The sequence below is a fragment of the Aotus nancymaae genome, unplaced genomic scaffold (genome assembly GCF_030222135.1).
Source record: "Aotus nancymaae isolate 86718 unplaced genomic scaffold, 86718_ANA_hifiasm-v0.15.2.pri h1tg000006l, whole genome shotgun sequence".
Lineage (NCBI taxonomy): Eukaryota > Metazoa > Chordata > Mammalia > Primates > Aotidae > Aotus > Aotus nancymaae.
Genome location: NW_026988417.1, coordinates 24,870,612 through 24,895,279, shown reverse-complemented (window position 1 = coordinate 24,895,279; position 24,668 = coordinate 24,870,612). Strand labels below are relative to the sequence as shown.

At 49.1% G+C, this 24,668-nt stretch overlaps 1 protein-coding gene across 1 annotated transcript; it reads right to left on the bottom strand.

Annotated features, from left to right (window-relative positions):
• Positions 1–422: 422 nt before the first annotated feature.
• SLC34A2 (solute carrier family 34 member 2) lies at positions 423–23,275 on the bottom strand. The gene is made up of 13 exons (XM_064364051.1): positions 23,206–23,275; positions 16,638–16,752; positions 16,405–16,539; positions 14,927–15,055; positions 13,293–13,436; positions 11,649–11,760; positions 9,738–9,933; positions 8,439–8,534; positions 7,244–7,364; positions 5,669–5,836; positions 4,473–4,589; positions 4,255–4,379; positions 423–3,027 (listed from the first exon to the last, which is right to left on the bottom strand). The coding sequence occupies exons 2-13, from the start codon at positions 16,747–16,749 to the stop codon at positions 2,416–2,418; spliced, it is 2,067 nt and encodes a 688-aa protein (XP_064220121.1). The 5' UTR covers positions 16,750–16,752; positions 23,206–23,275; the 3' UTR covers positions 423–2,415.
• Positions 23,276–24,668: the final 1,393 nt, after the last annotated feature.

Below are 24,668 nucleotides of genomic sequence, written 5' to 3'. Positions count from 1 at the left end.
TCATGTCAATGATTCCACAGACGAGTTAATAGGCCTTATGTTTATATCTGAAATCAGCATTGCACAATATAAAGATGAACTGTGAAATTCATGCTAAGAATTTAAATCTCAACTTTTTACTTGGAATGGTATTTAATAGAAAATTTCCATGGCGACTCAAGAGAGACTATAACAGAAAGTGAAGTTTTGTCTTTTTAGTGTCCATAACGACACTTCTTCCCAGATTTTTGAACAAGAGGCCCCACAAATGATGCAGCTGCAGGGTCGGATGCTAAGTGGTGGGTAGTGATGTCTGGTGAGGGAGGAGAACTCACATTTGCATAAAACAGATCCAACAAGGTCCTATTTCCCTGTAATTAAAAACAACACACGCCTTTTGGGTTTGATGATTTTATTTCTCCCTTCCCACAACCAGTAAAAAAAAAAAAAAAAACTATAATCAGGCCTGGTGTGGTGTCTCGCGCCTGTAATCTCAGCACTTTGGGAGGCTGAGGTGGGCGGATTGCTTGAGCCCAGGAGTTTGACACCAGCCTGAGCAATATAACGAGACCTGGTCTCAAAATTACACAATCAATGCAAGTACAAAGATCCAATTTTTAAAAATCACTGGAGTACAAAGACGGCCACAGCCCCTGCCCCGGTTTAACTTACATATGTACAGAGTGTGCGGGCAGGCATGGCCACAGAGGTGATATTACAAAATATACAAAGTGGTTTCTTTTTTCCTATTTCATAGAAGAACCCTGCCTCATTTCCAAATGAGAGCACTAGAAGCACAAAATCATCCAGACCATTTACTATATAACTTATGAAAAATGCTGTACAGGGCTGTGAGTATAAATATAGAGAATTTGACTCTGTTTGGGAATTGCTATCTGCGAGGGTGAAGGTCAGGGGAGGACTGTCTGATATCCTGACCTGCTGGGACAGTGGAGAAGGTGGGATAGGGGAGGACCCAATCTTGCCACATGGCTAAACCTACTCCCCCTTTCCTAGATAAGGCTGGAGGTCATTGGCCAGGAAGAATTGGGATGGTTGGGGGTGCGTGGGGGGCAGCGATGTAATAGGCAGGAGGCTGCAGAAGGCAGAGAAGGCATCTAGGATGAGAAGGAGTGCACCCCTTTGACCCAGACACATGTGCGCTCGACTGTACTCAATGATCTCACTTCACCAGGCAATCCAACTGGGTGCAGGTTTCCCCGCCCTGAGAAAAGTCTGGAGCTTTGCAGGCATGGAGAGGGCAGCTAATCAAAGTCCATCTATGGGAAAATGGAAAAATGTTTGGAAAGAGATTCCAGTGGGTGGGGGATGGAAAGAAGGAAGTTAACCCAGGAAGTCAACTTGCACAGAAAGTGAGGCAGCTGAGAGGGGTGAAGAGCTATTCCAGACGCACGTACTCCCTGGGATTCAAGGTGGCAGCATGCAGGCTGGAGAATTTGCAAGTTTTATTTCAAAAGATCCAACAGGGAGGGTTTTTGTTTCCTGACCAAGAGAGGAGCATTAGGCTTTAGCCACAGTGCGTTTTAATTTGGCTTCTAAGTTTGATAAATTCAGAACCTGGGGTCCTTTTGGCAGATACACCATATCCCCTGAAGGCCACGCTACCCATTCCCCACTCCCTTCTCCTCCATCTGCCCCACTCTCTCTGTCTCCTAAGACAAGAGCAGCAGGTGGGCGCATGTATCCAGCCTGAACTCTCTGTATTCAGGTGTGGCTCCCATCCCCGAAGCGTGAGGACAAGGACACAGAGGGTGAACTGCTTGGACGAGCACACCTGTCCAGGTGAGGAAACCCTGATGGGAAATGTGGGAGCACTAGGAAGTGGGACAGACCCACACCTGTGACCTTCAGTTTCCAAATAATGACGCTGTGTCCCCTGACCCTTTGACAACATAATCGTTAGCAGAGCAGATGCTCCCTGGGGCTGATCTGGGGCAAGGAGGCCATGGGGCTGCTCCTCTTGGTTGCCAGACTTTGGTTTAAAAAAAAAAGAGAGGCCTGAGCTTGACAGTCATAGAGAATACACTTCCCCATCTGGGAGCCTCCCATACATTCCTCCCCTGGGCCTTTTCTTTCTGAAGATGGTTTTCGAGTCTGAAAATAGGTTCTACTGACCAGCCCAGCTAAGTGTAGGATTAGCCATCTTTCCAGCCACGTTCATTCTCTAATTTTCTTTAGGTATCGTCCTGTGTCTTCCTGGAGTAAGAGACTACTGAGTCTCCAGGGGCTGGAATCAAACTGCCCTGCAGGCCTATCCAAGCCACAGGGAATCGAGTTAGGTAGGAGTGCATCAGTTTCATTCACTAATTTGAAACAAATCTCCTTGAGGTGGTGAAAGGGTACAGCACTGGGAGGGAGGAGAACACGCAGGACCCAGGGTCCCTCCCTACAACCTCTGGCAACCCGGGCGGCCCCCTACAAGGCCGTGCATTCGGTCTTTGAGTCCGGGGTAGGGACCTCACCCTGAGCCTCTCTGCTAGTGGTTATGTTGTCAAAGGTCTCAGGGGCCTTGACGGGGACGCCCTGAGCCTCCTGCCCCTCCTCCAAGTCCTCACAGCACTTGCTGCAGCGGCAGCACTTGCAGCCACACAGCAGGCAGCACAGGCGGCAGCACACGCGGCAGCAGCAGCAACAGCGCAGCTGGAAGCAGCCGGCCAGCTTGGAGACCACGGCGTCCCAGGGCTTCAGCGAGCGCATCCACAGCGGCAGGCAGTTCCAGTTCTGGAGTATCTTGGGCAGGATGCGTGGGCAGCGGGACTGCAGCAGGCGGAGGCACAGTACCAGGATAACGATCGAGAGGACGGGCACGCCGACGCCCACCAGCACCGGCCAGCCGGCCAGAGAGAGGCCGAACACCGTCAGCGGGATCAGGAAGAAGAAGACGATCAGGTAGAAGACTGCGAACCAGCGATACTTGGCAGAGATGTTGCCCAGCCCCTTGGCCATGCGGATGGGCAGGCGAGTGAACGGGATCGGGTACCACAGTAAGATACCGGAGATGTTGAAGAAAAAGTGGCACAGGGCAATCTGCAACACAAGAGGTTGGACAGGTGAGGGGTCTCTTGCCCAGTGGGGGCGGTTGCGGGGAGAGAGAACGGGAAGGGGAGGTCAGCTAGGAGGCATCACAGCCAGCATGGTCACGGGCCTTCCAGGCCTTCCTTGTCTTTATGGCTCAGCCCAGAGGGCGCATGAATTCCATGAAGACCTACTATGTGTCTGGGAGGGCCAGGGGCCCTCAGTGGTGCATTCTGTCAATCCTTAAAAACACCCTACAGAGTGGCAACCATTTTTCCTTGATATGGAGGCATCATGAGGTTATGCTCCCCAAATCGACAGGTGGGAGATGGAAGAGGTGGAAATGCACATCCCACAAGCTTGGCTCCAGAGGCCAGGCGCTTGGTCACTTTCCCAAGGCTGGTGCCAAGTACCATGCCCAGGCTGTGGACCAGCCCTGTCTAATTAATACACTAGCTGCATGTCCACGCAGAGATGCGCTTTAAGTATGAAAGACACACTAGATTTCAAAGACTTAGTTCCAGAAAAGAATGCCAAATGTCTCAATGTTTGACAGACTGATTACATATTAAAGTGATAATGGTTTAAATCAAATACATTACTGAAAAATGAATCTGTTTCTACTTTTAAAAATGTACCTACTAAAAAATTTTAGGATGACATGTGCAGTTAATCTATATTATATGCTTGAATTTATATTTCTGTTGCACAGACGGCTTTGCCTCATCAGATCATTATAATAATCCTAATGAAATAGGGATTCTGTTCTCCATCTTTCAGATGAGGGAATGGAAGCTCAGGTCAGACTACTTGCCAAAGGTCACTTGGTATTAAATGGTGAGGTAAGAATTCAAATCCCAAAGGTCTTGCACCAGGTAACCTAGAGGGTCCATGCCAGGGAGGTCTCCTAACTGGGGAGTTCCCCAGAGGGGCCAGTGAGTGAGGAGACGGGAGACGGCGTCTGTGCTTCCTAAGTACTCTTTCCACAGCAATATCAAGGGGCCACCACACCTTTCCTGAAACGACCACCAATTATGGGGGTCTTACTGCCTCTCTCAGGACTGTTTTGATTGTTCTCCTATCAAGGCCCTCAAAACTTTCCCCATGGCTTCCCTTCCACATATTAGTTCCATTTTGGGAGGAACACGGAGAAAAGCCTGGCTCTTGTTAGAGACTAATTTGCAAGACCATGGGAGGTCCAGCCCCCAGAGCCCCTGGGCCCATGCCCCGTGATCTAACCTGGAGTGAACTCTTTATCGAGCTGCCTGGGCTGGCTAAGGCGGCCAGGATGGCGGTGGTGGTGGTGCCGATGTTGGAACCCAGCGTGAGTGGATAAGCCCTCTCAATGGTTATCACGCCGATTCCTGCGGGGGAACACAGCACACAAACACATCAGACCCATGGAATGACAGGAAATGGCAGTGGTGGCCAGAGGGAGAAGCCGGGGAGTAACTCACCAATCAGGGGGGTCAAGGCGGACGTGAACACAGAGCTGCTCTGCACGATGAAGGTCATGCCTGCCCCAACGAGGATGGCCAGGTAGCCAGTCAACCACGCAAAAGGAAAGGGGAAATCTGGAAGACAGAAGGAAGAGATGTCACAGCCTCTCTAGGGAAGGTACGGCTGGCAGCCGAGGGCAGGGGCTGGGCCTAGGGGTGAGGTTGTACAGGCACCTCCTCATCCCACATATGGGGGTCTCAGATTGCAGAGTAGAGTTTTAGAATCCAGTTTCATTTCCCACTGTCTTTTGTTCCGCATACTCAGATGGAAAAACCAAGGATGCAGGTGAGCGTTACGAAAACAAAAACCCAGATTCCCTGGAGTTCAGGTTAGAAAGAGTGAACCCGCCCTGCCCAGATAACCACTCTCCTTCCAGAAAGTGCTGAGAGCATGCTTCCTCTCCTGCCCTGGTCTCCCATCACCACCCACATTCAACCTTCAACCTTCATCTCCCCCTTAAGGTGCACCAAGAAAACGCAGCAGCTTGGAACATGCCTATCAACTGAGTCCTCCACCCCACCAGCACTAGATCAGGCCCTGTGTTTCCCAGAAGCACCCAGAGTTGCTGTTTCCCCAAGACAACCTAGGGCGGGGGACGAATTTTCTTGGTTGTATTTCACTGAGCTTTCATGGAGTGATGATGTCATTGGCTTAGCGAACTCTCATTGGCCAAGACACCCTACTTGTCAGGAAATCCTCTTGGCCAGCAGTTTCATTGGCTACCTCTGGATGCTGATGTATTTATGCATCATATTTCCTTCACAATAGTGAAGGGAGGTGGGGGCGAGGGTGGACTCGTGGGGCCCTTTTTCTAAGGGGTCTTGACAGACCCAGTAAAGTCCTGAGCATATAGGAAACCTGCTAGGATAAAAGGCCTGGCTCACGGCTCTCCAGATATGAGCTCCCTCTCAGGACCTTGCCAACACATGGAAGGCTTGGGCCTGCTCCCTAGACCCCACCCAGGACACCCAGAATGTTTCCAGGCGAATGACATCCTCACTTCTGCTGCTGATCCAATCTGAAAGAGAAATTCCATGCCATGCAGAGGCCATTGCTAGATGGGAATTTAAAAATTTAAAGGACGCCCACACCCCATGCAGTGGCCGTGATAACACCGTCCCTCAAGGCCCACAAGTGAGGGCACTGTACCCACCAGTGTTGATGGTCTTCTTGATGACAGTGGCCACCTGTCCCTTGAGCACAGAGCCCAGGATCTTGACAATCATGATCAGGCAACCGCAGAGGACCACCAGGGAGATGACGAGCAGGATGACGCCCACAGCAACATCCGGAAGGTGGAAATTCACAAAGATATGCTGGCCTAAAAAGACCACAGAGAGCCTTGTCAGGGGGGCATGCAGCCACCACGGCTACAGATTGTTGCTTATTCTCCCAGATCCTGTCTCTCCCACGAATAGATTCCTCATTGTTAGTTTGATGCATGGCACCCCAAAACCAAGACAGTCCTTCTCAACCTCCTTCTCAGAGAAGGATCCCACAATCAGTGGGATCACATGAGGCTGGAAGAAGAAGTGATGGCTTTAAAAATCACACAACTACTCAGGGGCAGACCCAGCCCAGCTCTATGTCTAAAGACCATGCTGTCGGTCTAATTTTTTAACTAATGATAAGTGTGCTTCGAGGGGTTCGATGGGCAAGTCAAAGTAAGGAGCATTGCTAGCTGTAAAGCCCCTTCTGCATCCCCCAGATAATTCCAGCAAAATATGGTTATATCAATGAATGTATAGTGCCTAGAATGTCGGAGGTGGTAAGTTAATTTAATTCTTTGGGGTAACCGTACCTAGAATATTAAGGTATACTGCTCAGAATTAATGTCAGGTTGGGGCGTAGGAAGAGAGAAGCAGAGATATACAAAAGTAAAAGTAAGGAGTAATTAGAATAACTAAGGATGGCTGGGTTGGAAAAACATTACAGCTTCTTAATAATCAGAACATGATGCAGGCTCACTGCCTTGTTCAAGTGCTACAGCTCCAGTGCCCTGAATGGACCCCGCTGTACAGGAGGGACTAATGAATGAGTACATCTGTTCTATGTGGGTCCCACATCTTCCTTCAAATCTGGCTTTCGTCTCCCTAAAATTATTTTATTTTGAGACACTGTCTTGCTCTGTTGCCCAGGCTGGAGTGCAGGGGTGCCATCGTGGCTTACTGCAACCTCTGCCTCCTGGGGTACAAACAATTCTCCTCCCTCGGTGTCCCAAGTAGCTGGGATTACAGGCCTGTGCCACCATGCCTGGTTAATTTTTTTTGTATTATTTTTGTGGAAACAGGGTTTCACCACGTTGACCAGACTGGTCTCGAACTCCTGGCCTCATGGGATGGGCCCACCTTGGCCTCCCCAAAGTGCTGGGATGATAGGTATGAGCCACCAAGCCTGGCCTCTAGCGTTATTGACTAAGAGAGACCGAACAAAGCACGTAGAGGGAGCCCTCTAGAATCTGTTGAGCTTTTCTGAGGTGGTACGGAGCTGGCAGAGGAAATGGGCTTCAGGTCCCAGTTCTGCCCCTTGCCGTGGGGACCTTGGGCCTGTCACCTCAGTTCCTAAGCCATAGTTTCGTCTGCTGTGGAAGCATGTTGCTCACTGCTTGATGTAGGGGAGGTGCTTGGTGACTCCTGTCTTTTCCTTCACTTACTGGGCCTTCACACAGATAAACATGTCACCCCAGACAACTCCTGTCACAGTGGCCAATCCATGGAGCTCCACTCACATTTGGCGATGTTCTCCTTGAAGGTCACGTTCTTCACGGTCCAGGTTTGGATGCCTTCTGTCCAACAGAGGGAAGGGGAGGTGCAGTCTGCAGTCGAGGGAACAGTGACGTTCATCTGGGTCTGAATGACAAACATGACAAATGCTCATGACACTAGCTTTTAGTGGGGAGTGGCAGGCGATGGCGGGGGTGGGGATTAACGGGGGCAGACACCACACAGGTGCGTGCAGTGTGGCCCCAACAGAACAGTTCTCTTCTCTCGAGGACTTATTTCTCATCTTTATTAGAAATCTCTTAGAACAACTGAGGACAACTAAAGTCAGCCTTCACCACTTAAAAACATCTAGTTTGACAGCCGGGCTCAGTGGCTGATGTATGTAATCCCAGCACTTTGGGAGGCCAAGGCGGGCCAATCACCTGAGGTCAGGAGTTCGAGACCAGCCTGGCCAACATGGTGAAACCCTGACCCTAATAAAAATACAAATATTAGCCAGGCGTGGTGGCAGGTGCCTGTAATTCCAGCTATTCAGGAGGTAGAGGCAGGAGAATCACTTGAGCCTGGGAGGTGGAGGTTGCAGTGAGCCAAGACTGTTCTACTGCACTCCAGCGTGGGCAACAGAGCAAGACCCCGTATCAAAAAAAAAAAAAAAAAATTTAGTTTGTGGGTTTTAGTCTCCAGTCTTCAGCTCCCACAAACAATGACAACAACAAAACACATGTACGCCCCAGAAGCAAGGGCAAGGCACAACCCAGGTGCAAAGCAGGCTGGGTAGGTTCCTGACACGGGGCATGAATGCTCTGGGCCTGAGCAGAGGGAATACTCTGGAAGAGTCTGGAAAGTGAGAGAGAGGCCACTTGCTGCCAACACCTATAGGGAGGGCTGGACTATTTCCATGAGTCCCTCCAAAAATGAAAACAGAGACGCAGCCTTCTCCTAGAGACATGGAAATTAGCAAACCGAGAATACTGTATCCCAGGGATGAGGCAAAGGGAGTCTGTATGTCCTACTGTTGACCTGCATTCGGCATTCATTCATGGACTTGTTTTCTACAGGCATTCACTGGTCTCTTTCGATTTTTCAGGGGCTCCCAATATTTCTTTCCCCTGACTTTTTATTTACCCGCCCTGGATGCAAGATTTGGCTTAACATTCAGATGCAAGGTTCGCCCACCTGGGAATATTCTTGGAAACGTACCTTGTTGGTAAAAGTTTTGCACCAAATCTTGATGAGACTCTTGTTTTTCGCTGTTTCATCGTTCATTGCAATTTGGCTGATAACTTTTTTATCCAGCTGTGGAAAGCAAGAGACAGGAGACCATCAGCACATCTGCAGAAGCAATTTAGGGCACAAACCGAGGGGGTTGCAGTGAGAGGGGCTCTGAGGAGATCAAGGTGATTGTGAGCCCTCAGAGAGGCAAAGTGAGACCCGCTGTATCTGCAAAGGCACGGATATCTAGGGAGCAGACAGTAGATATTTTCTGGATGACTGAATGACCGAGAAAACCAGTAAAATACAAGGTCCTAGCAAGGACCCAGGGAGCAGGGGGTGAGAAGGCTCTAGGCAGGAAAGGGTAGATCGTACTTTATCAAGTCCGCTGGTATTGAGGGCAGCAGCGGGTACAAAGTGGTCTCAAGTGGGCAGCCTGAAGAAATATCTCCACCGCAATAAAGGTGGCTTATCATGGAAGTCAAAGTAACCATCAAGGTCAGTCAGTCACTCTATCAGGTGGCCCTAAAGTCCTGCCTCTATTGGCCTTTTCCAGAGGCAGCTACAGAGTAGTGTTTCTTCTTCTTCTTCTTCTTTTTTTTTTTTTTTTTGAGATGGAGTTTCACTCTTGTTGCCCAGGCTGGAGTGCAGTGGTGCGATCTGGGCTCACTGCAACCTCTGCCCCCTGAATTTAAGCAATTCTCCTGTCTCAGGCTCCCAAGTAGCTGGAATTACAGGCATGCACCACCACACGTGGCTAATTTTTGTAGTTTTAGTAGAGATGGGGTTTCTCCATGTTGGTCAGGCTGGTCTCAAACTCCTGACCTCAGGTGATCTGCCCGCCTCGGCCTCCCAAAGTGCTGGAATTACAGGTGTGAGCCATTGCTCCCAGCCCATTTAATTTAAAACAGAGTCTCACTTTGTCACCCAGGCTAGAGTGCAGTGGTGCAATTTTCAGCTCACTGCAGCCTCCATCTCCTGGGGTTCAAGTGATCCTCCTTCCTCAGCCCTCCACGTAGCTGGGACTACGTGTGGGTGCCCATGCCCAAGTAATGTTTTGCATTTAAGTAGAAACGGGGTTATGCCATGTTGGTCAGGCTGGTCTCAAATTCCTGACCTTAAGCAATCCACCCACCTTGGCCTCCCAAAGTGCTGGGAAAACAAGGGTTACCCACTGTCCCAGGCCCAGAATAGTGTTGTAGACCCTCGGCTATAGCTGCCAGCTTAGGTAGGGGATGGTGTGGGCAGGAATTTTGTCTCTTTCTCTCTCTGAAGGAGGCGAGTTACCTGGACAATGAGCTTTGTGAAGGGCTTAGTGATGACTTTCAGAAGCTCTGGGGCGTCTTCTCCATTCTTGAAGTGGAAGCTGTCCACCACAAGCTGGGTTATGACCTCAAGGTAATGGGTGGCAACCTCCACGGGCAAGAGCACCAACACGGAGAGCCAGTTGAAGAAGTCGTGGACGGTGGCTCCTGCGAAAGCTCTACGGGAGGGGAGCCCCGACAGCCAGATCAGTCACTTAGCAAGAGGGCACCATGAGGGGTGGGTCATGACCTGAATCATCTGCCACCCTCTGCTAGGTGTCACCTATGGAAGTGTGCACACGTATACAGTTTCATCTTTGTTCTCTCATAGCAATCCCCAAAGTGGCTGGTATCTATATTCCCACTGGCCAGACGAGGAAACCACGGGCCAGCAAGCACGATAGGGCTGGAATAATTAGCTCAGCTATCACTGTTCGGAAGAATTGCATCAAGGCCACTTTTCTATTGTGTATATTGAAGGCAACCTTCTTTTGGAAAGGTGGGGACCAGTAGGAAGGCAACTGAAGCCCTGTATGCCGGGGTTTTCAATTGTTCCAAATGCACAGAAATGACGAATACTCAAAGTGATGGGCACCTCAAATACCCTGATTTGATCACTACACATTCTATGCATGTAACAAATATATCATACGTATAACATGTAATTAACAAATAATATAACAAAATATCACATGTACTTCCTAAAGGTGTAAAAATATTTTGTATCAATAAAAAAATTTAACTGCACATATACCCGAAAACTTAAGGTATAATAAAAAAATTTTAACTTAAAAAGACCTCTATGCAAGTGAATGCTTAATCTTTTTCTTGAAAGTGACGAAACATGAATAGTTTCCACAGGAAACAAGGCTAAAGTATATTACATTTTGCATCCATCTGAGGAGGTTCAAAGATTCCTCCTCAATTCCATCTTATCTCCAGATTGAAAAAACTCTGTTCTGGATTTTTTTTATCTTCAATGAAAAAGCTTCCCTTAAAAAAGAAAAAAGAAAAAAAAAAACAGCTAGAGGCTGAGAAACATTTAATTTTCACATTAACGTTTTTGAAAAAAAAGAGTTTCCAACATTCTACCTGCTCTAGTTTTGGATTTTATGCATACACAGATTTGCTTTTTATTGACATGTAGGTGAAGAACAAAGAAAAAGTGGCAAGGGTTGAGCTGACCGACAGTGGCAGTTTTAATAAGCTATAATTATGACCAAACAATACTCTTATTATTATATTATTATTTGAGATAGAGTCTCGCTCTATCAGCCAGGCTGGAGTGCAGTGGCATGATCACGACTCACTGCAACCTCTGCCTCCTGGGTTCAAGCGATTCTCCTGCCTCAGCTTCCCAAATAGCTGGGATTACAGGCACTTGTCACTGGCAATTTTTTGCATTTTTAGTAGAGATGGGGTATCACCATGTTGGCCAGGCTCCTGACCTCAGGCAATCTACCCGCTTCAGCCTCCCAAAGGGCTGGGATTACAGGCATAAGCCACCACTCCTGCTCCCAATAAATCCTACTCTCCTAGCTGGCCTTGTTTCAATTCCACCACCCAGCAGGTAAGTTTCTGGCTAGAGCTTGCATTTATTTAGTGAACTCGATGTAGTGGGTGCTCTAAACACATACCTACTAGATCGTATTCAATCCCATGACAACACAGTGGTGATAGATGGTATTATCACTGCCCTGCAGATCAGGGAGCTGAGTCTAATCAGCTGGTGAGTATGTGATCCCACCCTAGCTCTACCTTCCTGTGGTTACTTCTAGGAACTCCAGGAATGAACCTGATAAGCACATCATCTTCGACTGGTTAAAAGTGAGTACAACAGCATGACCTAGAACAATACAGCTGATGTTGCAAGGGCTGGTTTTGAGCCTCTTACCTTCTGAACTCACTCCGGTCTCCCACCTGCATAAGCGCAACGATAGTGTTGGTGATTGACGTTCCAATGTTGGCCCCCATGACAATGGGGATGGCAGCCTGAACGGTGAGCACTGGAGGATGGAAAGGAGCCATTAGTGAGCTTAGAAAGGCAGCCTGGAGGCAGGCTAACGTCACTCATGCTGATGTCCTCTAGAGCAGTAGTTCTTATCCTCTTTGGGGTCATGCATTTCACTATGAATCTGATGAAAGTGCCTTTCTAGATTCCTCCCTCCTCCCTATTGCAGATCCAAGGCTAGCCTGAAGGAGACCAGGAGGCAGCCAGCGTGAAGGACTCAGGTGGAGGAGTTCCAGGGCTTGCATGTACAGTTGAGTCAGTTGTGCATGGCACAAAGGCTCATCTTTAAGAAAGCATTACTTTTTTTTAATTTTTGAGACAGATCTCACTCTGTTACCCATGCTGGAGTGCAGTGGTGCGATCTTGGCTCACCACAACCTCTGCCTCCTGGGTTCAAGCGATTCTCCTGCCTCAGCCTCCTGAATAGCTGAGATTGGAGACATGCTCCACCATGTCCAGCTAATTTTTGTATTTTTAGTAGAGATGGGGTTTCACCATGTTGGTCAGTCTGGTCTCGAACTCTTGACCTCAAGTGATCCACCGCCTCAACCTTCCAAAGTGCTGGGATTACACGCATGAGCCACTGCACCCAGCCAGGAAGCATCATTTCTGTGAGAGATATCACACGGTTAATTCCAAGCATTGTGACTTTTTCAAACAGAATCAGCATATTGCTGTACTTTTTTTGACATATACAAGTAAAATGTTTTGAATATGTAATACTTTTTCCAACTGGACCCAGAAACATTCTAGTTAATTCTGGCTAAGATGCTGGCTTGGGAAGAAAAATAGTTCTGGCCAGGAGCAGTGGCTCATGCCTGTAATCCCAGCACTTTGGGAGGCTGAGGCAGGAGGATCACTTGAGCCCAGGAGTTTGAGACCAGCCTGGGCAACATAGTGGGACCCACGTCTCTATTTGAAAATAATAACAATCAGTTCAAACTGGTCCCCTTCAGAGGGTCTGTCCAACCTTGCTAGAGCAATTATCAGGCAGGTACAAGCTTAGAGTGTCATTTCCCCAAGCTCAGTTGTCCCAGAGCAATTTGTGATGTGATTAGTTGTCTTTATTCTTAGCACCAAGTGGCCCTGTCCCAGAGAACAACCTTTCTGCAGTGATGGAAATGTTCTATGTCTCTACTGCTCAATAGGGTAGCTGCCAGCCACCTGTGGCTCTTCAACACTTGAAATGTAACTAGTACAACTGAGGAACTGAATGTTATATTTTAACTTTAAATCAATTAAGGCTCAATGAAACTGAATTGCCACATGTGGCCAGGGGCCACAGTCTTAGAGAATTCAGCACTGAATTCCAGCAGCAGGGTCTATTTCCAGATCCTGCCATAGACGTGGAAATGGGAAGCTGCCTTGGATGAAGAGGGGAACACATGGTAGCTGGGGCAAATAGGAAGACAATGGTGACAAGGCCTGGGCATACTCAGAGTGAATTCCCGTCGCCCCCCTCCCTCCGCCCCCCGACAGACAGGAGAGTGTCTGCAATGCCGCTGGGCTCGTGGGGGCCCAACTCACATGACGAGGCCACCATGCTGACGACAATGGAGGTTGAAGTGCTGGAGCTTTGCACCAAGACAGTCACCAGCACCCCAATTACCAGCCCCAACAAAGGGTTGGACATAATAGAGCTGTTACTGAAGAACCGTCCCGCCATTTTTCCTGAAAAAAAAAAAAAACACACACACACACACATACACACACACGTGATTGGGGAGATTAGGTGGGCACTGGGTACATAGAAGTCTCCATCCAAGGCCAGCTGGCAGTGGGTTGGAAAGTCCAGCCTCCAGCCCCCATCCCTGAGGGAATCCTGCTTCCCTGTGCCTCTTCCCAGAGCTGCCTCAATGAGGTAGGAAACCCGCTGGCTGCCCACATGTGCCTCCTGTCCCTGTCTCTCTGCCCTACTTCCCCACCCACTGTGAGCCTCTGGTTACTCTTGTTCCTTTACCCTCCATTCTTCCACTCTTCAACCACTCCCTCGGTCAGCAAGCCCTTCTCTGCTCAGGAACCCGGCCTCAGCTCTGTATTGGGACCAGTGGGTGCCAGCGAGTCTCCTGGATGTCTCTGGGGTGTATCCTCAATTCACATTTATCCTCCAAGAGTGGATCTTCTCCTCTACCCACCCTTAGCCCCAGCACCAGCCTTAACTGAATGCTGGGAAAGTTATTCTCAAGAGTGTGCCTGAGACCATCAATCCATTCCCAAGTCCTCTGTATAAAGAAGACGGAAGCCCAGAGGATGCAGGTGACTTGTCTGAGATAACCAGACAGCAAAGGCCCTAGCCGATGCTGCCACAGACCAGGGAGCCCAGGAGCAATGTTCAGGAAGTCAGTTTGTCCCTCATGCTCTCCCATAAATGTCCACCTCCCCAGCTCTCCAAGTGCACAAAGCTGGGTTCCCAAGAGAGGCAGCAAGGGTTGCAGAAATCCACGGTCCTTTGCGCCACCCAGATCTGAGATTGAATCTTACTCTGCTAATTATAGGCTGTGAATCTCAGGGCTGGTTTGTGATCGTTCCGTAAATGGGAGGGCTTTGGGAAAGAATGTTTGATAGAGAGCCTTTGAAAATGCCTGCACCCAGTGGGCACTCAGAGTTCTGCCTGTGACTGATGTCACCATTGAAGTGCAAAGGTAACCAAGCACATGGCGACTTCACTTCTGGGTTCCCATGCTCCATGAGCACACGCAGCTCCGAGAACTGTGTAGGTAACTGCGATGGATGCAGATCCCTCAGCCCAGAGAAGGGGCCCTGTCCTTCCCCCAGCAAGGGCCCAGCTTTCAAAGGGCCCTCTTTCGTATTCCAGAATTCTCTCCGGTGGGGAGGATAGTAGGAATTCCTCGGCTAAGTCTGTGTCAAACAACTTCCTGCCTGGGATTTGTGGACAAACTCAAGTGGCTGATAGCTTAGAATAGCCTCCAGCCCCGGCTCCTGGCCTAATCCACCTGAGCCAAGTCATAGCCCTTTGTATAGGGCTCAGTGTTCTCTTCTATAATGGAAAACATAGACTTCATAAGTGATCTGAGGTGGGTTCCAGTCCTAAAACACTCCAGGAGGCTGCAGCTGGAGAGGGCTTGCTGAGTTGTTAGTCTCCGAACCACATTTCATGATAACGTCCCTCACCCACAGATCTCTCAGCCTTTCATTCTTACCTCCAACTAGCTGGAAGGCGCTACTAAGAATATCCAGGGAGCACACAAAAAAGTAGAGAAATCCGAGAAGCAAAATCAATTTCCCAATCCCTCGGAAGACACAGAGAATCTTCCCTTTGGTGTCTCTCTCTGCAGGGGGATGGGGTGGGGGGACAGAGAGAAAGGCATGAAACTTTGGTAATGAGCTCAGAACTCTCCCCGCCCCCGCTCCCTTCCCAGCCTGGCAGCCATAAGTTCTTACATCTAGTGAGGCTTACAGATGGGATGCAGCCACCGCTGCAGCTTTCAAAGCAGTTATCACTGTGGTCCATTTAGCTGAAACCCTGGTAAAGTGCCTCTAAAGGATTTGCATTTGGGAGGAGGGGTTCAATGCAGTCTTCAACAGACAAAACAGGCTCCAGCTCAGCTGAGCCACAGTGTCACAGAGTGAGCCAGTAAACAGCACTCGCCACCTGCTAAGTGCAGGGTGGGAGATAATGGCTGTCACGTTCTGAACAGCACAGAGTATTTTCTAGAATGCAGCTGCACAGCAGCAATCACAGTCTCAATTTATGGAGGGCTTGGGGCGTCATACATCCTGGGATGCTACATCCTTAGCTGTTGTTTACTCCACTGGCTTTTGAATGATGGTTCTCATCTTCCCCCTCCCAGCTCTTTCCTTCCTACCTCACCTCCCCACCCCACACCCCAATCTCCTTTTTCTTCCTTGCTGTTTAGTTCACAGACAGACCTTCTGCCCTACATACATTTGGAAATGAAACAGTGATTGCTTGCACCCAGCTGTCTGGCTGCATATTCTGTTTTTCTAGAAACCTTCCCAGATGCCCACATTTGGGTGAGGGGACCCCTCTGAAAGCCTTCTGAGCAGAGAGACCCCTTCTGTTCATCACTGTATCCACAGCACCTCCAAACCAGTACCTGGAAACTGTTCGCCCACAGTTAATTATAAGGATCCAGACAATGTCCATCTTTGCTATAACCACAGTGCCTGGCACATTTGTTGGATGAATGACCCCCCAATTACACCAACATGCTTTGACTCAACTTCAAAGATGGGAGGGTGGCCTCATGCCTGTAATCTCAGAACAGGGAGGGAAGCCAAGGTGCGTAGATCACAAGGTCAGGAGTTCGAGATCAGCCTGGCCAACATGGTGAAACCCTGTCTCTATTAAAAATACAAAACTTAGCCTGTAACCCCAGCAACTTGGGAGGCTAAGGCAGGAGAATTGCTTGAACCCAGGAGGTGGAGGTTGCAGTGAGCTGAGATTGCGCCATTGCAGTCCAGCCTGGGTGACAGAGCAAGACTCCATCTCAAAAAAAAAAAAAAAAGATGGCAGGGTGACATCAGTAGCCAGGACCCTTGCTTCAAGGGCATCGGAATAATGAAAATGGGGAGGGGACGGGGGGACAGAAAGATGGTGACACTGTGAACCACAAGAAGTTCCCCTCCTGCCTGGCCCAGCCGGCCTCACTTTTACCTGACCACTTGATCCCCGCATCCTGAAGAGCAGGTAGGTTCCAGGGGTCGTCCACCTCGGTGGCCTCCTCTAACAGTGTCGCCGTGGAGTAGGTCGGCAGAAGTTCAACCTTGGTTACAGGTGCCCCAGTGTTATCTGCTGAAGCAAGCAAAAGGAGTCGTGAGGAATCAGACCTGAGTCTCGTGGGCTCCTCACAAGAGAGGCTGTTCCGAGGACAAGCAAGTATCACTTACTTTTGTCGGTCTCTTTGCTTTTATCCGGGGCGATGGGCTGCTGACTTTCAGCCCCTTCAAGGTACTGATTGGGGTTGGGCTGGGCATTTCCCAATTCAGGCCAGGGAGCCATGATCTGTGGATGAGAGAACAGCTTAGAGCAGCAGCTGTGGAAAGGAGGCACACCCAGTTGCTATAAGAGGAAGAACCATTGGTTACAAAGCTTCTACTGGCTGGGGAGTTCAAGGGGAGGCAGCAGTAAAGGGAAGGGAAGGATTTCATACTTATGCCATATTTCAGTTCTCTGTGGTTCCCCGTCAAACACTTACCAGGCAGTCACTAAAGCAAACAACCTCTCAGTGTTGGGTTAACTGCATGCACCACCTTTAATCTCTTAAACTTGTTTCTGTCTTGACTGTCTCCATTAGTCAAAAGCAGGATGCGCCGGGTGCGGTGGCTCACGCCTGGAATCCCAGCCCTTTGGGAGGCTGAGGCGGGTGGATCACCTGAGGTCAGAAGTTCGAGACCAGCCTGGCCAACATGGTGAAACCCCATCTCCAATAAAAATACAAAAATTAGCCAGGTATGGTGGCTCACACCTGTAGTCCCAGCTACTCAGGAGGCTGAGGTGGGAGAATTAGTTGAACCTGGGAGGTGGAGGTTACAGTGAGCTGAGATTGTGCCATTGCACTTCCAGCCTGGGCAATAAGAGTGAAACTCCATCTCAAAAAAAAAAGAAAGACAGAAAGAAAAAGTCTAGAAAGTGACTGGCATTGAGGAGGCATCCAATAAATAGCAGCAATTATTACTGTGTCATGCTGCCTGGATTAATCATCCTTTGTTAGAACCACATTCTTTTCAGCCTTCAAAAAGGACCTTCTTATAATCCATTTTCTCCACAATGCCTTTCTCAGTTACATGGGACTGACACACCTCACATTCCAGTCCTTGGAGTCCTTGTTCTTTGACAAGAGAAAATTAGTCCTTGTCCATTAGATAAAGCAGTCCAAAGGACTAGACACAAGCAACTCACAGGAAAGGAACAAATGGCTAAAACGTCTATTAAAAAAGAAGCAAAAAAAAAAAAAAAAAAAAGCAGCAGCAATCCAGCCCGGGCACAGTGGCTCACGCCTGTAATCCAGCACTCTGGGAGGCTGAGGCGGGCAGATCACCTGAGGTCAGGAGTTTGAGACCAGCCTGGACAACATGGTGAAACCCCGTCTCTACTAAAAATGCAAAATTAGTCAAGCATGGTGGCACATGCCTGTTATCTCAGCTACTCAGGAGGCTGAGGCAGGAGAATCACTTGAATCTGGGAAGCGGAAGTTATGATAAGCCAAGATCACACCATTGCACTCTAGCCCAGGGAATAAGTGAAACTCCATCTCAAAAAAAAAAAAAAAATCCAATATATTCAAACTAAAACAGTGACAACTCTCAAAGTAGCAAAAAAAAAAAAAGAAATTAAGTTTGTTATGCTATGCTGGAGAAGATGTTATGAGTTGAACACTGCTAGAAGCTCTGGAAAAGTTGGCAAAACGGCCGAAGTGCCTTACATTCATCATACATCTTTGACCCAGTCATTTCACTTCTAGAAATCAGGAAGCTAGGAATCTTTGCTCTCAGAAAATCAGAAATACCTGACTTACTCTGATCACCTCTTCCAAGAGGGCTTCCTAGAACCTGAGTCCACCTGACTCCTTTCCTCTTCGGCCTATTTCCCGCCTACCAGACTGCAAACCCAACCAAAAAGGGGACTTTGTCTCATTCATCACTTCATCTTTGAGATCTTGAGCTCTGCCGGGCATATCTATGACAGAATGAATGAGATGTAGGCCAAAAAGATATTTGCTGCTCTGTCATTTACAGTGTCGAAAAATAAAAATTAAAAAAAAGAGAACTCACTCTACTAAGGTACGTCCATGCCTTGTAAGAGCATGCCATTAAAATGGTTATACTGAATCAGTAAAACCACAGGAAAATGCTTTAGATGAACTGTCAATATAAAGCACTTCTCTGTTCCCTTCACAGCATCATCTCAACAAGCCAGACAAGATCCAGAAATGCTCTCTTAGGTTAAAGTGGGTGGTGAGACAGTGGGTGCTTTTTAAATTTTCTTCAAAAATTTCCGAATTCTTTTAAAAGATACAGCTCAACCCCTAAGCCCACAAAGGTAAGATGGCTCAGTGACACTTGGAGGGAGGGAATCACACAGTGGGCAAGGGCTGGCTCTGCAGAGGCCTGCCCCTCACTATATGCAGCCCTGAGCCACTCCGAGCTTCAGTTTCATCCTTTCAAAAATGGGCACAATAGACCGTCTCACTTACTGAGCTGTTATGAGGACTAATTAGTTAATACATGCAGGTGAGGCTACAGCTTGGTGCCTGGCAGAGTAAACACTCGGAACTCTCTTGTTTATTGCTCACGACACAACGAAGAAATGCACTGTGTCATGAACAATAAATGGTCTCACCTCCGCTGCGTACCCCAGACCATAAGCTCTTCATCTCCAATGCTCAGCATGGTCATGGATCTCAGTCAATATTTGGACAAATGAACCCAAAGCCTGTGAGGAAAAGATGCTAATGTTTGTTTTGTGGCAGGGGAGCATCCTGTGCAGTTTGTGAACCCATTAAATCTAACACAGAAGGAATTTTTCATCTCACTGTACAGACAAAGAAATTGAGGCACAGAGAATCAAAGAAGCTTGCCCCCAGCTACCTGGGGCCAGTGTCAAGGTCTGAACCTGAGACTGCTGGCTCCAAAGCCAGAAGCTTTTCCATAGATCTCCCAGCCAGGGGCAAAGGGAAGAGGAATCTTCCAGCCCCCATCAAAGCATCAGGGCACCCAGGGGCCTTAGGTCTAGGCACACTGGGGGCTCTGAGTGTTTTCAGATAGCTGGCTACATCGCCGTGTCTACAGGTCACTCCCACGTGGTCATGCAGATGCTGGAAATGCCCGCCCAAGAACACTGTAATGGCTGATGGGGGGGGGCGGGGGCAGTATTAAAATGTTATTTAAATACTCAGTATTAGAGAATGTACCCTGGAGCTCTGAGCCCCTCTAAAGCATTTCTCCCACCCCCAGAGCCCTGGCGCAACCCTGTTGCCTTGTTGCTCTCTCCCAGCTTTCCCAAGGCCTCACTCCAGCACATTCTTGCCACCCACCAGCAGCAGCAGAGGAAGAGGGAAGTCATCAGTTGGAAGCTTTTTACTATCGCCCTGGGAGGAGAGTAGGAGGTCCCCAGTGCCCACACACCTGCTCCTCCGAGGCCCCCAATGGCTTCTATAACCGAGCTGCCTGTGTACCTCACCCTCTTGGCTTCACTCCCTGCACCGCATGGGTACCCACTGCCAAATAGAGCTCTGATTCTTTCTGGAAGACCCAGGAGAGGAACTTCCTTGACTCGGAAGCAGGAGAATGTAGGGCGCCTGGCAGTCACCCAAGCCCTATGATCACATTGTTTGGGCTTCTTCAGCCAAGACCTGTTCTGGGGCCCCTTGTGCTCAGAGTTTCTTCAGGACATCTGAAGAAACTGGGAGAGAAGGAAGCCCAGGGCAGTGGTCCTGGGAGGAACCAGGACACAGACACACAGTCTCCCAGCAGACGGTGGCCTTCACAAGCACAGGGGGTAGAGTATAGCCATCATATCCCCAGCACATAGGACAGTGCTGGGCACACAGAAGCCAGCAGTGTTTCTGAGGCACTTTGTGCCTGGCACTTGCAAATTGGTGCACAAATTAACTCCCAGCATTTCATGTATTGATGTAAACTTAGAGTCTCCTTTAGAATGAACATTATCCTCATTCTACAGAGGGAAAAACTGAGCCACAAAGAAACTGATTGCTTCAAATCACATAGGCACCACAGCACTGAAGAAATAATTTAATCTCATGCAGGCCAGTGTTCTCAGGATGCTCAAGAAAACTTTCCTGTATTTTTTTTTCTTTTTTTAGACGGAGTCTTGCTCTGTCACCCAGGCTGGAGTGCAGTGGCGAGATTTCGGCTCACTGCAACCTCCGCCTTCTGGGTTCAAGCGATTCTCCTGCCTCAGCCTCCTGAGTAGCTGGGATTATAGGTGTTTGCCACCACGCCCAGCTAATGTTTTTGTATTTTTAGTAGAGATGGGGTTTCAGCACGTTAGCCAGACTGGAAAATTGCTTGTACTTTGAAAGAATGACTCCATGCTTCAAAAATTCCCAAGAGGGTGATGTCTCCTTTTCCTCAGCTTCCCTTACAGCCATCACAAGGAAAAACAATCACCCCTATAGGCTAAGGGTGGTGGCTCACACCTGTAATCCCAGCACTTCGGAAGGCCAATGTGGGAGAGACCCTTGAGCCTGTGAGTTTCAGACCAGCTTGGACAACATAGCGAGAGCCTGTTTCTAAAAAAGCATTACTGCTAAAAATAATCCCTTCAAGGACATGGTGGCAGTAGCGATGAGAGGAGCCCAGGAAGCAACTGTCCTGGGCCTCACATTGACAGATAACTTCAGTTTACATTTTTGATGTGACACACTAATAAAATTTTAAAGACATTTATTCTATCACTTTAAACTTGGACTGTATTACCAAACCACAACCTCACCATGCACTTCCAATTTGTATTTATGATATGGTCAAATAAATTCTGTAATTAACTTGTAACTATATCAATTATGCTGCATTGTATTAGGGGGCTTAAAGCAGTTAAATGTGTAAACACAAACATCTTAAACACACTGCAACCTTTTCAGCACTCTTTTTGTACCTTTGCATTTTTAAAATTCACTGAGATGAATAAATTCCCTGGGATGCCCTGATTGTTCCTCGCTGTCCCCAGAATGGAAGTGGGGGTGTGGGTGAGGATAGAGGGGTGGAAGATGCCTGAAACTGGTTATTAAAGCCCAGTTTATTCCAAAGCACTCTGATTCTGAGAGGCTGTTTCCTCATTACATTGAATTCGGGCTATTTTTATGTCTCCTTTGTGTCTAACGGCAACAATCAGAGGCCTATCCTCATACCACAGGGGACTGTTGCAGTGAGATGGTTGAGCAATCTGGGGAGAGTTTTGGATGGGGCAATTTGTTTAGCATCCAAACCTTTTACAAAGCATGCCCTTCTTATCACCCATTCCCCAAATTACAAAAGCAGAGAAGATCACGATCAGCTGGCATGGGACAAAAGATGCAGTCTTTTAAATTTTTTTTTAACAGTCTGAAACACAAGCCACTCCTACAGACACAGTTTTACAAGAATACCCAACCCAGGACAAGTTAAAGAACTGCCATCACACAAGGGAAGCAGGAAAAAGGACAGAACGACAAGGCCCAGAGCCATCAGGGCTAACACAGAAGCCCCCTGGTGCACCTCAACAGGAAAAGGGACTCAGAGTGATGAAATCCGCAAGCTGCTTCCATGAAATCAACATGTTTGAGAAAGGGACCTCCTCAAAGAAAACAAGATTCCAACGCTCTTCAACTCGGTGCGAGCCACCGGTGGCAGGCGCCGCTTCAGGGAGCCTGAACTAACTCCATGCCATGCAGCCCCCACTTTCTGGCCTGAGGATGCGCATTCCGTGAACCCAACCAATCAAGTGCACCTCTCCAGCCTGCTCACCTGTCTCTGGCTTGGAAAACAGAAATTTCGAGCTTTGCTCCCCAAGACAGCTAAATGACAGACCCTTTGCTGATCACCACGGGCCCTAATAGAAACAAACTAAGACTGTCTCCTAGCCACCTTAAATAACGGCAAAGAAGTACTGCATCACATGGAAGTCATAGTTGGGAGGTGAGGAGTGTCCCATCACCAGGCAGCCACCATAGACCTAGAATTTTCATGGCCCTGAGATGTCTCATTCCCCTTCTTATAAAGGGTGGAAGGCTGCAGCCCAGGGGCTCACGGGGACTGGCATTAAGTCACATGGCTAGTTGGTGACCCCGCCACAAAGAGCCCAGTTACCCTGATCCCTAAGTGGAGGCTTCTATCACCTGGGCCTTTCCTCTTCCAAACCACGACTCTCAAAACAGCTATCATTTTAGAATCTGCAAGTGTGGTTGCTTAATACTGTCAATAGTAACAGTGTAACAGTAAGAGCTGTAATAAAAGCAATAACCGTAACATTAAGAAGAAAACAGGTCAGGCTCGGTGATCACGCCTGTAATCCTACTAGCACTTTGGGAGGCTGAGGCAGGGGCATTGCCTGAGCTCAGGAGTTCAAGACCAGCTTGAGCAACATGGTGAAACCCCGTCTCTACTAAAACACAAAAAATTAGCCGGCATGGTGGCGGGCACCTGTCGTTCCAGCTACTCGGGAGGCTGAGGCAGGAGAATCACTTGAACCCGGGAGGTGGAGATTGCAGTGAGCAGAGATAGCGCCGCTGCACTCCAGCCTGGGGAACGGAGCGAGACTCCGTCTCCAAAAAAAAAACAGAAAACAGAAAACAACTTGAACATTGTGGAAAGCTTTTTTTGTTTTGTTTTGTTTTTTCACTTCTGCTGCCCAAAGCCAGCCAAGTGCCTTGAGGTCAGCATCGAGGGTTATTTACAGGAACTAAGAGAATCAAAGTCCTTGAAAGAGCGAGGAGGAGGCCCCGGCGGCGGTACTCACCAGCGCTCCCTCCGCAGGTGCTGGGCTGGAGGCGGCGGCCAGGTGGAGCGCGGCGCCCCGGGTATATATGGAGAAGGTGTTGCGCAAAGAGGCCAGCGGCCGCTGTCATCACGCCCCTTCCACATTCCAGGACCGCCTGCCGCCGCCGCCGGGGCACTGCCTACCTGCCGCCTTAATGAGCCCATCGCGACTTCGCCCGCTGCGCGGAGAAGACAGGCGGCCAGCCAGGCTGCGGGGAGAAAGGCTCCGACGGGCCCTGTCGCCCGAACGGGCCCGAACCGCCCCAAACCGCCCTGCGCCCGGTCGGCGTCCCGCGCGCCATAGCCTGGCTGGCGCGCGCCCTCTCCCGCCCCGACTGGGTCCGCGCAAGATTCCCGCACGTGGTGGGTAGCGGGGCTCCCCGGCCCGGCCTTCACCTCAAGAGACAGGAAGACACAGATAAAAAGCCAGTTGGAAAGTGAGGGATAAAGCCCTCGAAACGAAGCCTGGATTGTTCAGCTTTATCAGCCTGGGGGGCGCTTTCTGCCCTGGGGTCTGGGCTCTCTAGGTCCGCAGTGGGAAAGGCTGGGTCCGTCAGACTGAGGCAAGGGACTACTCCCTCCTAAGCCTGCTGCGGATTTGGGAAACCACAGCCTGCTTCACATCCTGCTCTGCCCATGTCCCCTCGTTCTCCAAACTGCTGTGAGATAGGATCTGTCCCAAGGAGAGGTCACCCCCTGCTTATCACAGCAGCTCCCCAGTTATGTCCCTGGCACAGCTGGGCAGGCATTGTCTCCAGTACTACACGAAAGCCTTCCCTGGGGCTGAGTGGCTTCCTGGGGCTAAGAGGTTTAAGGGGTTAGGAGACATGGCACAATGACCCAGGATTTGCTGAGCAGGAAGAAAACCTGCGTCTTATTCTGAAACCCAGACCCTCTCCTCTGCAGCACTCTCCTGGTTTTACAGTGGAGCAAAATGAGGCTTAGAGAGCTCACTAGTTGCCCAGCTCCTCACAACAGCGGAAGCACCCTATTGGAACTAGCTGGCTTCATTCCAACAAGAGTTCTCTCCACTGTGCACGGGGAAGGGGTCGGGAGCACGACTTCCAGGAACCACAGCGCCTGGAGCTCTCTGGGGCTCGTGTTGGCTGTGGCTATGCACACTGACTCTGGGGGCCAAACTCCGGGAAATCAGTTCCCTGTTCTGCCTCTAGCTTTTCCTGGCTCCATTTGCTCATGTGCAAACTGGGAATAATGGTCCCTGTTAGAGAAAAACGAGCTAAAATATGTAAAGTGTGTAGAACAGTACCAGGCACATAAATAGTATTCAGTGAATGTTAACAATGAAAGTTTTCACAGGGAACCTCTGGTGTTGGGAGAAAATGGGTGGGAACCCACCTTGATTAGACTCATCTGGAACCTTCATGGGAGAAATCAAATCGGCTTGGGTTGCTATTATAGAGGGATGATGGTTTTGCTAGTGGG